Raw genomic sequence first — 16,048 nt, 5'->3', positions numbered from 1 at the left:
GGCCACCTAGCTTCACAGTGTCCTGCAGTCCTACATCAGCTCCCATCCACAGCTATTGCTCCAGAAAATATTTCCTCTTCAACTTATGGTCCGGGGCCTAAGGCTATGCCTAGTAAGTCGGGGGATATGGCATCTAAATCTGCCCCACCCAAAGAAAATGTGGTTCAGGTTCTAGCCAAGCAAAAGGATAAGGGAAAGGGCAAAATTTCAGAATCTCATGCTGCTCCTCAGGGTGCCTGGCAGCAACCCAAAAAGGTATTTGCGCTCAGGCCACGACCGTTACAATCTCGCCATTGGGATGCCTCTACTTCCACCCCTGGTCAGGCCTCTACCCCTGCTGATAGCCTCACTTCTCAACTGTGGGTTGATGTGCTCAAGAGGGGCATCCCTGTATGTGATAATGATGAGGATTATAGAGCTACTGATCTAGGAGGCCAAGTGGATGTCGATGTCATGGCTGAGGCCTGACAACTTACACCTTCACTATGCTTTTTGGCTCGGCTGTACATACTTTCTATGTCTACTTCAATTACTTGCATTTCATACAACGTTCAAGGTCTTTGCAATGTCAATAAGTGGAGACTTTTTTGGCACTATGTACATAAAATGCACCCTGATGTAATTTCTCTACAAGAACACAACCAACACTTCTTGGCTGGCCAGCAAGGCCATTATGCTGGTTATGACATCTTTTATGCTGGTACAATGAACTTTTCGGGGGTATGCATGCTGGTGAAACATGATATGCAGCCCACAGTTGCTTACAATGACCCCCAGGGTCGATGGATGGTGATCAGATGCATCTGTCAGGCTGATCTTTATGAAATAGCATCTGTTTATGCCGCTCAAACTTCTGCGACAAGAGCTCGAATGTGGGCCTCCCTCAAACAATATCCTTGGCTGTCCAATGCCTTTTTGTGTGGAGACTTTAATAACTCGCCAGCCATCCAAGACAACACCACTCATCGTTCTCACATGATCCCCACTGAGCTTCGACATTGGGAAGATATGCTTTCTTTCTTGCATGCAGAAGATTTATGGCTCTCAAGAAGGGATAGAGATATGGGTTACACATACCATCACAATGCCTTTACTCATTACTGGGCTCGACTTGACAGATGGTATTTGTTGCATGCTCAGCAATATACTAGATTCACATGTGCACTATGGGTTGATCATTCCCTTTTGCTATCTGATCACTTCCCAGTATGCTTGACATTATCTTTAGCACGTATGACAGATGATATGCCTTTTTTTGGTCGTCGCCTGCTCCATGTTAATGGTGCTTATTTGCTGCATCAACAGTTTCAGAACATGGTGAGAGTGGCTGTCCGTCCCCTCCTTTCACATGCTCAGGAGGACATGGATTTCGCCTGGATCAGTCTTGCCCATCGTTTGCAGGCTGTCATTCAAGATTATGGACGGAGTTACATGGGAACCCTCAGGCTTAAGCTGAAATGGGCTTAATCTCACAAGCAACAAATGGATTTAATCAGCTCTCATAGGCAGCTTACCTCCTCTGAACAAGATTCCTGTGCTTATGCGGTTCACATCATTCATCAAAATGATCTTCGCAAATTAAAGAAGTGGCAAATCCGAGCTCGCATGAAACCCCTTTTGGATAAGGGCTGCTCCTGCAAAGCTTTCTTTAAAAGCCTGCATGCGGATAGGCGAAAGGAGGATATTTGCAGAATCAGGCAAGATGATGGCACCTGGACCACATCCAAATCAAAATTGGAATCGAAATGCTCTAGTCATTTCCAACATCTCTTCTCTCCTCAGCATGATCATTCAATGCAAGTGAATGCAGCTAGGTCTCAATTTCTGATGCATGTTCATCCCATATTGTCCCCGGAACGGGCTCGTGCACTGGAGCAGCCCTTTACGCTTAATGAATTGGATGATGCTCTAAGTCACTTACGTAAAGGCAGCTCTCCTAGTTGGGATGGATTGACTGTAGAATTCTTCCGTGCATTTTGGGGTGATCTCAAGAACACTCTGCTTCTTATGATCAATCATGCTTGGGCAGAACAATCTCTCCCTCCTTCTTGGAAACATGGCCTGGTCAAATTGATCCCCAAAAAAAGGTTGTGTGAAACAATGGCTGATTGGCGACCCATATCTCTTATGCCAGTCATTTACAAACTCATTGCCAAGATGATTGTTCTCAGGGTTCGATTTATCTTGCAAGCAGGACTTCATCCTAGGCAGTATGAGTTTGTTCCCAGAAGACAGATTACTGATAATATCTCCAATGCTTTGCTTGCAATTGAGTATGCCAAATATTCTAAACAAGATGTTCTCATTCTGCAAGTCGACATTGCCAAAGCATTTGATACTGTCCATTGGGATTTTATTTCTTAGACTATGCACAAATTGGGATTTGGCCCTCGGCTAGTCCACATTATTTACTGGCTCTATTCTCATGCCACTGTGCAGTGTTTGCTTGGTGGTGGGTTGTCAAGAGCATGGACTATGACCCGCTCAGTGAGACAAGGTTGCCCTCTTAGTTCGCTACTATATGCCATTGCTACTCATACATTATTGTTGCATATGGACCATCTTACAACTACAGGGCAGCTTCATGGCTTGCAAATTCCAGGGGCACAGCCGTTTCTGGCACAGGCATATGCTGATGATTCATATTTCATGCCCAGGAATTCTCAAACTGACCTCTCTCACTTGATGCATACTCTGAATGATTTTGGCATAGCTGCTGGAGTGCATATTAACTTTCAGAAATCCAATCTTTTAGCATTGAAAGAAGCTGATTGGCATGCACTTCTCTGACCTGGCCCCATCCTCCCTTCCCACACTCTTGTGAGGCATCTAGGATATCCCATTGGCTGGAATATTACCCCTCAACAACAGCTCAAATGGGTGCTTCAAAAGATCAACAAGAAGCTGGAATACTGGCATTTGTCCACTTGGCCTCTACATGTTCGACTTCGGATAGTCCAGTCTATCATTATGGCATACGTGCAATTTTATTTGCCTCTTCTTTCCTGGTCGTTTAAGCACTTGGCTTCCTATATGTCCCAGGCTATGGAGATATTTTGGAAAAGCAAATCTCACAAAAAGGCATTGCGACTTCTTCCCATGCAGGTTGTTTGCTCTCCTAAGACTCATGGGATACTGAATATTCTCAATCTTCAGTTTCATATGCTGGCAAGAAAGAGCACTATGATTGCTGATTTTTTTCAGCAAAAACAGCCATGGGCTATTATGTTAGCAGCTATGTGTGGAAACATGACGTCCCATGCATATGGGCATTGGATTACAGATCACTGGGAAGCAGTCATGACCACATTTTAGGGAAAAATTCCTGGTTGTCGTGTCTCTACTGCTTTTATTCATGATTGGAAGAGAATTCTCTCTTATGCTAAATGGACAGGTGCTTCTTCCAATCATGGTAATTCTTTTCGCTTGGAAAGTATCCATTGGAGCAAGGTGTTTGAATCGCCTCTTGCTTTACAGGCGCCTATCAAAGCATATAATCTTATGAAACTGGGCATAAGATTTATCGGAGATGTTGTGGATCAACATGGTTATGTGCTTTCATTCCCACAAGCTTGCAGGACATTCCCCTTGGGTCTGCATCATCGGCCCATTTGGAGAATACTTATGGCTATGTTGCAGCCATTTGTTCCTGTGCCTCCACTGTTTGTACAGGACAGATTGCTGGACTGGAATCTGCTGACTTCCTTATCCCCTGCTACCTGTTCGCTTTCAATGCATAATCTAGCCTCCTCGATGGTTTACAGATTTCTTCTTCCACCGCCATGGATTGATAAGCATGCCAACAATCTTTGGAATTTGGATAGGCCTCTATCTTGGTGGCAATCACGACTCAAGAAAATTTGGAAAGCCAAATTGCCATTGAAACAGAGGCTTTTCTTTTGGAGATGTATAGTGGGAGCTTTTTCCATTGGGGTGAAATTGGCAGCACGTCGCATTGCTTCCTCTTCCTGCCCCCGTTGTTCTTATCACCGTGAGACAGTTCCCCATTTGTTATGGTCTTGTCTGCACTCTCGGTTATTGATCACTCATGTTTCTCATTTGCTGCGGCTTCGGTTTCCCTCTATCAGATTTGGGAAACTATTTTGGATGTTTGGATGCTTCTCATCCTAGATGTCTCCATTCCTCCTTTTCTTTCACTGGACTCGCTTTTGGGTACTCTGGACTATTTGGACACAGAGATTGCATTCTAGAATGGGACAACAGTTTCCTTAGGCATATGTTTTCTTCAGAATGTCCCTCAAGCAATCTTTACATGATAGCTATGCTGCGAGGGACTTGGATGCGACTAGCCTTGAAGTGTTTTCTGACTGTTTTTGAGTTCTTCCATTAGGCTCTCTTTTGGAGTCTAATATCATGTACATTGATCTCAAGTTAATAATATAGTTACTGGTTTCACAAAAAAAAAAAAGTGTGTGTTCGTGTGTAAAGAAATAAGTGTCTGTGTGTAAGATACATTTACTAATCAAATTTATTTATTTATTTATTTTTATTTTTATTTTTATTTTTGGAGGATATTGGGCACTATGGACTCTGTGGAAAGATGGAAATCATAGAGTCTTTGGTGATCTCGTTTTTCTCCTCTTTACAGCAATCTTTTTTTGATTGCTTGCAAACATGGACTTTTGATCATGATGTATATTTGTCATATCTTGACATCTTCTCTTGATGTACTTGAGCACATCCTGCTTTGGGATTGTGACTCTGTAATATAAAAGAAAAATCTTTTCACCAGAATTTAAAAAGAAAAGTGTGTGTGGAGGATATGCAGCTAGATGCCCCCCTTGGTGACTCGTAAACATTTTCACTTTTTCACTTTTTAGATAGTCTCATGGCTTTTTCCAGGGGTCTACTTATAATCTTTTTACTTTTGTACTTCATGGTGGGTTTTCATCTCTTCTGAGGTTTCCCACAGAGAAATATAATATTTCACTAAATTTTAAAAAAAAGTGTATGTGTGAACGTGTTCACACACACACACGCACACACACACACTTTTTAGTGAAAACTTTGAGTGCTTTATATTACAAGAAAGCTATCCATAAAAAAATTGGTAAGCTGAAAGATTACATCAAGTGAAAATGTCCATGTAAGACAAATATACATCTTGATCTATGCAGTGAGTTTGCAGACAATCGAAAAGTGATTGCTGCAAAGAACAACGGAAGAAAACAAAAGGAGGAAAATTTGGATCTCCAAAGACTCTGTGGTTTCTAGCTTTCCAAAGAGTCTAGAGTGCCCAGTATTGAACCCAGGTAAAGAACAACTCAAAAGCCAGCCGTCTAGGATAGATCCCAAACAACCAAAAAAGCTTGCCAAAAAAAGCTTGAGAAAATTGCATTCTCAATCTGTTCCGAAGGATGCCCAAGAAGCTTTGTGTCTCGGGGCAATGCCAAAAGATATGAGATATTGATTCCCTTGGAGCTAAACACCAATGATAGATAGATGGAGCAATACGTCTGCATGATAAAAGCTGTCCAGACGGAACAACCCCAGATAGAACACGCCATAAAAAGACATGTTGGTGTAGTGGAACCTTGGAGTGCCAAATCTGTTTTTATCTCTTTCTGCACCATTTAACAAGATGGTGTAAAGCCCAAATCTGATTGGCCCTGTCCGACACCCAGGGTGGTGATAGCAGAACTTTATATAAAGAAGAGACTGTGATATGAGACAGCTTGAAAGGACAGGAGGACGAGTATAAAGGAAGAAGAGTCCCATCCTGAAGCTTGTGTTGAAGTTCTAAAGGCGGTACTGGCTGAAATGGCTGAAGCATTCGAGTAATGACTTGCCATACCGGACGATAGTGCATGCCCAAACCATATTTTACACTAGCCAAAGGGAAGGATAAAAAGTGCCATCATCCTTAATAACATCAACCACATGTGAAATCCCTTTTTGATTAAGAAAATAAGAGCGTCGAATATGCTTCCAATCTAGAAACATCTGAGAAACCAGAGGGCAACCTTTGATTTTACCTTCAATGCAGCCCAAAAGAAAAGCCCACTGCATGGGTTGCCAAAAACCAAAAGCAGGAGTGGTGATGTGAACAAGTAAAGAGCGCATCATAGCAGCTCAAGGCTGATCATGTTGAAGAAACGGAAGCATCATTTTGCCTTTGTGAGCTAAAATGTGCACATGAATATTAAGAATATTCAGCCCTCCATGCAATTTGGGTGAGCATAATCTCTGTACTGGAAGTAACCGCAAGCTTTCCTTGCCATGCTTTGACCGCCAAAAATTTTCCATAATGATGGACATGAAGGAAGAGAGATCCCCCTTAGTGAAAAATATCAATGGCAAATAAAACTGAATATAGCACACCAAGATAGATTGAACAATGTGAAGACGGCGGCCAAGTAGCCAACTTCCAATATTCCAATTTTTTCTTCAATTTAGCAAGAATCCAATCAATCTGTTGACGGCGAGTAATGCTCCAACCCAGAGGATATCCAAGATGACGAATCAACTGAGTTGGTGGAACAATTTCCCCCGGCCAGAGCAGTCTTTGCCAATCCTAAGAGTGTAATAGTAGTAGACGGGATTTCTAAAAATTAATGTGAAGGCCAGCAGCCAGTCCATACAAAGAGAGAACCTGCATAAGCGAAGAAAGGTCCCTTGGAGTGTTTTTTGGCATGAAGAATGAATCATCTGCATAAGCCTGAGTAACCAATGAGCGACTTGGAGGAATTTCCAGCCCATGTAGTATATGTGTCGCCACCAAGTGATCAATATATCAAAGCATTGGATGTGTGGCTATAGCATATAAGATAGCATTGAGAGGGCAACCTTGCCGGACTGAACATCGAAGTGTCCAGGGCTTTGATATGTCTCCAAACAAAATACATGCAGCTTTGCTATCCTGATAAAGCCAGAAGATGACATGCTGCAATTTTTTACCAAATCCCAAAGCTTGCATGGTCTGAGCTATAAAGTCCCATTGAATGGTGTCAAATGCCTTTGCAATATCCACCTGTAGAATAAGCACATCTTGCTCTGTGTACTTGGCATACTCAATCCCAACATAAGCACTGGCAATATTATCAGTAATATGCCGTCGTGGAATAAACCCATACTGTGCTGGATGGAGGCCATCATTTAAATACTCCTTAATCCGATCAACCACCATTTTGGTGCTGATATGATATACACCGGCATCAAAGTAATAGACCTCCAATCAACCAAGGATTCACAAATGGGCTTCTTAGGAAGAAGTTTGACCAAACCTTTCTTCCAAGAATCCGGCATATATTGATTTCGCCAAGCAGTATTGATCATTTGCAGCAGCAAAGGCATCTTCAGTAGATCCCAAAAAGCCAAGAAAATTTCTACCGTTAGACCATCCCAACCAGATTTCCATCTACCACATATTTAACATCATCACTTAACTCTCTTTCAGTGAAAAGAGCTTCCAAATCCGAGGCCTGTCCCAGTGAGACAATTGGAGTGACATGCTGTAATAACTTTTCGCTTGCTGAAATGACCTCCTGTGAAGGTAAGTCTACTTTCCCAAACTGAGAAGAAAAATGTCAAACACAAGCTGCAGCAAGCTGTGCCCTAGAAGAAGTCCAAACACCATCCGATAACAAAGCCCTACAAATATTTTGAGAATGCCTTTTGTAATGCAGCCCTTTAAAAAATGCTTTAGAGGAGCAAGCTTTATCCAAAAAAGCTCTATGTCGCGCACGTGTCTCCCATTTGGCTATTTTCCTATTGTCATTACATTGCAAATAATATTTTGCCTGACATAGAATCTGAGTTTCTTGAGAAGAAAGAGTCTTGAAGTGACTCTACCTTGTCAAAAATTGACACTGAAATTTTGCCTGAGCAACATTGTCCCGCAAGTTCTTCATATACCTTTTGCCATAATTACGAATAACTGTTCGCATTCGTGTAACAAAAGCTTCCCAGGAAAAATAAATGCCAATGGCAGCCTATTGAGATAGTGGCTTAACCACATCTTTAACCAGAGCCTTGTATGCTTCATGCTCCAAATAACTATTGTTGACAATGAGCAATCATCTTCTGTGCACAAGCCTGACATCAGGTATCTCATGAAGGCCAATCCTCAACTACAAAGGGGCATGATCAGAATGTGTGAAAGTGTAATCCACCCATAAATTGACTATGAGAAAATCATAGTGTTGAGGATTAACCCTATACCATCGATCCAACCTAGCCCGATAAGCAGACTGAGCATTGTGTTGAAATGTGTAACCAGGCAGCATAGGCTGTGATTCTTTCCACAGATCAATAAGCGGGAGCTGAGAATATAAATTAGACCAAAATTGAAGCTCAGAGGCTAACATGTGAGTGTGGCCTGAAGTACTGTCACCTGGTTGAGGAGCATTATTAAAATCTCCACAAATGAAGGCATGTTGCTTCCAGGGGTAGCTTTGCATATCAGCCCAAATTAAACCTCTGCTGCGAGAAGATTGTGGTGCATAGACCGATGCAAATTCAAAGACTTCCCGTGGTATAAGACATTGGATGATCAACCATCTACCTTGACTATCATTTAGAGCAACCACTGGCTGTAACTCATGTTTCACCAGGAAAACCACACATGAAAAAGAATGTTCTCTTGCATAGAAAATATCATAACCAGAAAAATGCCCATGATGACCAGCATACATATGCTGATTATGCTCTTGCAATGCAACTATGTTAGGCTGCAATTGATGCATGTATCCCCAAACCAGCTTCCATTTCTTGGGATCACATAGACCATGTACATTGAGCGTAAGACACTTTATGTATGACAGCATATTTACAAAGTATTTAAGATCAAGATTGCATCTCAACCTCAAGATCCGGCCCCCGACCCTAAGATGAAACTAATGTCTGTGGAGAAGATAAAAGAGCAGCCACTTCCTCTTCAGGAAAGAGAGTGCGGCTTGCCCTAAATTTTCTTGTGGAGTGTTCCCACTCAAAGACAAGCCATTCCAAATACGTGAAGGAAGAGGTCTCCTTGCTGTCTTAATTTTTCTTGGACTTTGCCAAGCTTCCTGCAAAGTTTTTTCCTTTGTTTTCAATTGAGAAGTTGAAGGCATCGAGGCAGAAACATTAGCATTTGACGCAGCAGGAGCTTTCCCCTTTTCCTGAGCTGCATTTGTTGCCCTATTTCCTGAGCTGCATTTGTTGGTTTATTGGACTTATTATTAGCCTAAGAGGAGGCAGGAGTATCCTTGGGATGCATATCAGCAGGCATAACATCTAGAGGCATTTTGTGCAAGACCAGAGGGCATTGTGAAGCCATGTGCCAAAACTTCTTACACTCAAAGTAGGCTCTTGCAAATAAATTTCAACTTGTAAAATGCACTGCCCATTGCAACATTATTAACCATTGCCCATGATGCAAAATCTATTCGAGTTGCCATTTGGCCGTGGTGGACACACCACCTTCCCCAAAGAGGCTGCAATTTTTGGCAACAAGGAGGCAAGACATTGAGGGAAGTCCAGAACCTCCACCCATATAGGACAACGATGCCTAATCAAAGCTTGATAATCCCTGGTAGGCAACCAAGGGAGAACATGTACCATCTGTTGTCCATAAAAGAGAGGGGAGTGCTCAAGAAGCATCTGCTTGTGCTGTTCGTCCACCATAATCACCTCAAAGAATCCCCTGGCTGTATAATGCACTTTGTGAACAAAACAGCCCCCCAAAGTGCGTGTTAGCCAATTTCCAACATCCGCTGCAATTGGCATTCTTCCTGGAAAGAATATAATAACTGCATGTTTGGCATATTCACGCACCGGATCCACAATATCCTCTACGTCCACCATTATTCCTACAGTGGGAGTAGGATCTTTCCAATCCTTTCGTGTATCATCAAAGCCCTCATGCATCACATCATAAACTAGCTGAGCCTCCAAAGAAACATGCCCAAGGTCATCTTGACCCAAATTCTACTTTTGTCTTTTATTCGTGTATAGATATGACAAATATACATCATGATCAAAAGTCCCTATTTGCAAGCAATCAAAAAAAGATTGCTACAAAGAGTGCCTGAAGGAGTTAGGGGCAAAAAGGGATTACCAAAGACTATGATTTCTATCTTTCCAGAGAGTCCATAGTGCCCAATACAAAAAACAAATCAAAGCCCTGTCGGTGTGGGTGAATCTCAAATAACTAGAAAGATTTTCCAAAAGCTTCACTGGAAAATCTGGTTTGTAAATGTTGGCGGAGCAATCCCAAAAAGTCACGAGTGTGAGAGCAATGCCAAAGAAGATGAGGCATTGACTCTTGTGGAGCCAAGCATCTGTGACAAACAGGAGGAGCAACATGTCTGCGTGACAAAAACTGTCTAAATGGAAGAACTCCTAGCAATATTCTCAAGAGAAAAACCTGCTGTCGAAGAGGAATTTTAGACTTCCAAATCCCGCGCAATCTTAGTCGCCACCATTTTGTGAGACAATTCATATGTCAAAGGGTGTTTGCCCGTTGCGAAACCCAAGGAACCTTATACAAAGAAGAAATTGTTATGTGAGACACCTTCAACGGACAACATGCCAACCCTGGCAAATGAAGTGTCCAGTCTTGAAGGAGATCTTGAATTTCCAAAGGAGGTATTGGAATATGAGGTTGAAGCATATAAGTAATAAAATACCAATAAGACAATAATGCATGCCAAGACTGAATTTTGCAGTAGGCTGAGAAAAAGAAAGAGGAATCCGATCATCATGAATCACATCTGCAACATAATGGATCCCCTTAATACTCAAAAAATATGAACGTCGAGGCTCGCGCAAAGCCAACAAAGGGGAAAATGCTCTCGACCAATGTATGCTTTCAGAACGTAAAGAATTGCCCTGTAACGAATCCCTGCCATTCCATTCCTAGTGAGATAGAATATGTTTCCAGTCGATCGGCATTTTGGAGATCAGTGGGAAGCCTTTGATTTTTCCCTCAATAGAACCTGCCAATAACCAAAGGCAAGGGTAGTAAGTTGAGAGAGCAAATGATGCATCATGGCAGCCCATGGCTGAGAACCCTGCATAAATTGCAGCATCATTTTGCCTTTATGAGCAAGAATATGTACATGAAGATTTAGAATATTAAGTCCTCCATGCATCTTGGGGGAACATAAATGTTGCATCGAAAGTAACCGTAAGCTTTTTTTGTGATGTTTAGAGCGCCAAAGAGCCTTCCATAACCAGAGAGATGAAGGCTACAAGATGCCCTTTGTTGAACATGATCAAGGGCAAATAAAACTGAATGTATGCCATAAGAATGGATTGAATAATCCGTAACCTGACATGCACAAGAGGATAGCCCAAGCGACGAACTAGTTGATTTGGTTGAACAATTTCGCCAGGCCATAAGAGAGAATGCCATTCCTTAGAATGCAAAGGTAACAATTTGGATTTCTGAAAATTAACATGAAGTCCAGCAGCCAAACCAAAAAGAGAGAGTGCTTGCATGAGAGAGGATAAATCATGCCGAGTATTCATTGGAGTAAAAAAAGAATCATCAGCATATGCTTGAGCAATCAGCGTACCACTGCCAAGAATGTCCAAACCATGAAGCCTATCTATTGCCACTAGATGATCCATATACTGAAGCATGGGATGGGTAGCAACAGCATAAAGCAATGCACTAAGTGGATAGCCCTGACGAACTGAGCACCGGAGAGTCCATACTTCAAAAATATCTCCCGAGAGTATGCAAGCAGTCTTATTGTCACTGTAAATCCAATAAATAATATTATGTAGTTTTTGACCAAAACCCAATACACGCAAAGTCTGTGAAATGAAATCCAACACACACACACACACACACATACTCTTTTTGGTAAAAGATGTTCACACACAGAGTTTCGTACTGTCAGTTCCGTACAATCAGAGGAGACCGTACTTTTTGCAGATTTTCTCTTTGTAGGTGGACTCTGGAAGGTGTTTCCTGATAGGCATTTGCGCAGAGAGCCATTGTTTGGCTAAGATCTTGCAAGAATTTGGGGCATTCCGTATTTGGGGACAGACTTTGAATTTGTTGCAGAGAATTGCAAAAATTTGGGGCTTTTGCAATCACACTGCAATTTTGCAGTGAAATTTGGGGCTTTTGCAGGCAGAGTGCAATTTGTGCAACATTTGGGGCTTTTAGACCATTTGTCCCTTTCTAGTTGCAATTTCAAGTCACAAATTGGGGCTTTTGTGTTGGGAGAGTAATTTTGCAGGTTTCAGTTCACACTGCCTTTCTGTAAGTGTTTTGAAGCACTTTTGGCAGGTTTTGGGAGAGATTGGATGCTCTGGCAGATTTCTGACAGAGACATTACAGAGATTTGAGTTGCATTTTCAGCCAGTGTTTGGCTGTATTTTTTTGGGAATTGTGCACTCCATTCCCAGCAAGGGAATTCAGATTTGCATTTGCTGTATTTTCTTTCTCAGACATGGCCCAGCAAAATCAGAATGATTTCCAGTTCAGTGGTCTCTCACAAGAGGATAAGCTGGATGGTACCTCTCTGGAGTTTTATGGTATGCAACATTCTGATTTCCCGTAATTTGTGGGACTATGTAAATGGGGATGAGATCCGGCCAGCAAATGTGGCACCTAATACACCTCCCCAGCAAGGAGGAGGCAGAGGTTGTGCACAGGGTATAGCTGCAGGACAAGTTATTGGTGCAGCTATACCTACTACTCTAGAGCAAAAGAGATGGGATTCACGTGATGCTTTAGCTTTGTCGTGTATTTCTCTTTCAGTGAAAAGATTCATCATTCCGCATATCCGGTCGTGTAAGACCTCAAAGGCAGCATGGGATATTTTGGAGAGCATGTATGAAGCTCGGAATGATGCCAGGGTGTCTTTTTTGAAAAGAGAATTGTCTCATACACATATGGAATAGGGTGACTCCATGTCAGTGCACCTCACAAAGCTACAGGATTTACGAGAGCAATTGTTGAATATTGATGAGATTGTTCCTGATTCAGAGATGATTACCACTGCTCTGAATTCTCTTCCTGAGTCTTATCTCAGCTTTCATACCTGGCTAAATTTGTCATTGAGGGGGGGTGCAAATCCTCTCAATTTTCACGAGTTGATAGGACTTCTATTGCAGGAAGAGGAGACCAGGAAAAACATGGCTTCACGAGCAGGTGAACATGCTATGCTTTCAAAATTCAAGCCTAAAGGAAAGGGACAAGCAAAGACATCAGCAAATCAGCCTTCCAATGGTTCAGGACAGCCTTCTCAAAAGGCTAAGGGTGACTTGCAGATGCATGCCTACAGTGACTCAGATTGGGCTGGAGACTATGACACTAGGCAGTCCACAAGTGGCAATTGTTTCTTTTTGGGCAAAGCTTGTATTTCTTGGTTGAGCAAGAAACATTCTACAGTGGCTACCTCCTCATGTGAAGCTGAGTATAGGGCATCTTTCACAGCGACAGTTGAATGTGTTTGGCTGCGTCGTTTATTTGATGATCTTCATCTTTCATTGGAGGGTCCTTCTCGAATTCTCACTGATAGTCAGAGTGCTATTGCAGTGGCAAAGAATCCTATGTTTCATGCTCGCACGAAGCACATTGAGGTTCACTATCACTACGTCAGAGAGAAGTTGCATGCAGGAGAGATTAGTATGATCTATGTGTCAACACATGACAATGTTGCAGACATTTTCACCAAAGCACTTCCACGTGAAAAGTTTGAGGCATTTCGCAGTGCCTTGAACTTATCTCCTTTTGGTGATTGATCATTTCCTTGTACATGACATTGGCACTGAAGGGGGGTGTTAGAATTATTGTTATAATTTAGCAGTGACCAATGTAATGTAATAAGTAGGTTAGGGGCACTTTTCCCTCATTTTAGAGGTTTTTTCCTCTAACCACAGTTAGTTCGCTAACTATAGTTAGTGAAAGATAAGGTTTTGTCACTTAGACAAAACCTATCCCACTCTTCAGTTGTAACACACTCTTCTATTGCAACTATTGCTTTCAGCTCTCACTCTCCTACTCACTTGCTCTCGTGCTCACACACTCTGCTCTCTCTCTCTTAGCACTCACATTATAGACTGAGAGTCTCTTGGGAGTGCATATAACCACTTCCAAAGTTATTATAGATAAGCTACATTATACTAGGTGAGATAGTCGGCCTATATTACATCAATTTAAGACTGAGAGTCCTTGGGTTTGGATTTATAACCTTTGATAAGTGCTTTTCCATCTCTATAGAAAGCCCAGTTTCCTTCTTTGCGAGCGTCCTTTACTTTGTTTAATTTTGTGGACTTCATCTTGAGCTGAATCGGGGTGAGCTCCTCTAATATCCATACCTTGGTGCCTCTCAACTTATTTGTTTGCATGAGAATCTTGATTCTTACTTTCCTATCATTTAGTACTACGTTAGCTTGTGTCCCAATAGGAGCCACCATGGCTATATCCTTTAAGTCCCATTCAATCTGATGGGTTGCTGCTATGATATTATCAATTTTTTCTGCCAGGCTCCCTTCATGCCAATCTTCAGGCTATCCTCCAATGTGTAGACATCGAGCATTAGCCGCCCTTTTTTGTTGTTCTTGCACCTTTCCATATACTTAAGTTTTGTTGATTTTGCTGTCCATTGTTGCTGAGATTTCCTCTGTGATCGATTTGACCTCATTGGTAACTATGTCATGGACTTTAATCACCAACTGTGGTGCACGTGCTGCTTCAATGTGTATCTGTAGTACTTCCTGTATGATGTCTTGTTGGCCATTGTTCTCAATCTCTTTCACTTTCTTCCAAAGAGCTGCAATCATAAGTCTAAGCTCCCTTACTTCCTGCTGTAGAAAATATATTTGCTCCTGTGGCCCTCCGCTTGTAATGCAATGTGTATGGGCTGGGTGTTGCTGCAATGTCGGAGTAGGAGGGTTTTCTCATAGGGGTTGAAACAGAGGTCGTCACCTTTGGGGGATCCATGATGGCCTGTGAATAAACTGGGGGCCTCTAACACTCCAGACTGAGCCCAGGGCTCAGCTCAGCCTGGAGGCTGAAGAGAGGTTGCTCTTGTACCTCTCTTAGGCTGATGATGTGCGAAAAGAAGGCTGCCCCCTCCTGCGCAACCTGAATTCGGGACGAACTGCTGCTTCTGACGCTTCTGCCGCCACGGACTGGTACTGGGGGGCGCCCCTTGCTGCTGTGTGCTGTGCTGTTGTGACTACAGCAGCCCCACTAGGCGGGGGCGGGAAAGGAGACGAGAGAGAGAGAGAGAGAGATTCATAAAAGCTGCCTCTTTGTCTCATAGGTCATTCTTCTGAAACAGTTCATTTTTTGTGGTTGCAGGGGGTTTCATGGAGAATCAAGATGCAGGTTAACTACTAATACTATGTACCTTATAGGCGCTCCTTGATCCCAAGGCTTATATGTTTCAATAGCTAGACAAAGAGTTGGTCTCTTGACATTTTGGCTTTGCTTGTGGTAGAAGCTTGAGTGGATCTCTTGCAAATTTCTTCTATCATATGTATAGAATGTGTGTGTCATCTTATGATATCATACAAGGGCTACTTTCTAGAGTGATCAATGTATATTCTCTTTGTCAAATTCTTGAAGGGATGTAAGATAATCCTTTACTGTCGTAATTCTGCACACGAGTTGGGCTTGCTTCAACAACTGGATTGGATAAAAGATTATCTCTACAAGTTGTAAAGAAAAACTCGAGCCATGTGATTCCTCAACGTCCATTAGCCTTTAATCTTGGATATAAAACTCATCTTGTTGATCAAAGGGTTTTAGAGTAATTAAAAAATCTTGTACAGCTAGGATCATGTTGGTAACCCAAGTTGTTAGCCTTGTTAGTGCATCGTTGGTTTTGAAATGTATGTCGGTTTAAGTGCAATAGAATATTCTTTCTTCGTATTCCATTTTCCCTTTTCCTTTTGGAGGGGAAATAAACAAATGGGGAGGGTTCTTCATGACAATGCTTTATAAGATCTGGAATTGTGTTCAAATTCAATTGTGCACTTGAGTGTTTATTGCTTTGACGAGGACTTTCACATGGAGGGAGCGATTGGGAAGGGGGAAGAGAGAGAGAGAGAGAGAGAGATGATACGATATGATTGTATT

General features: G+C 42.2%; 1 protein-coding gene across 2 annotated transcripts in view; it reads left to right on the top strand.

The window, feature by feature from the left end:
* PIR121 (transcription activator) overlaps nucleotides 1–15,802 on the top strand; it is a 312,434-nt gene extending 296,632 nt beyond the window's left edge. For both annotated transcript variants that reach the window (XM_087382159.1, XM_087382158.1), the window contains exon 31: nucleotides 15,269–15,802. In XM_087382159.1, coding sequence (XP_087238285.1) covers nucleotides 15,269–15,300 — 32 coding nt within the window. In that variant the 3' untranslated portion in view covers nucleotides 15,301–15,802. The remainder of the gene's footprint in view (nucleotides 1–15,268) is intronic.
* Nucleotides 15,803–16,048: the final 246 nt, after the last annotated feature.

Source organism: Dipteris shenzhenensis, chromosome 12, assembly GCF_047967505.1.
Source record: "Dipteris shenzhenensis isolate YYH24624 ecotype China chromosome 12, Dip_SZ_1.0, whole genome shotgun sequence".
In the NCBI taxonomy this organism is placed as follows: Eukaryota; Viridiplantae; Streptophyta; class Polypodiopsida; order Gleicheniales; family Dipteridaceae; genus Dipteris; species Dipteris shenzhenensis.
The sequence above is the reverse complement of the archived record's forward strand: the minus strand, read 5'-3'. Positions and strand labels throughout refer to the sequence as shown.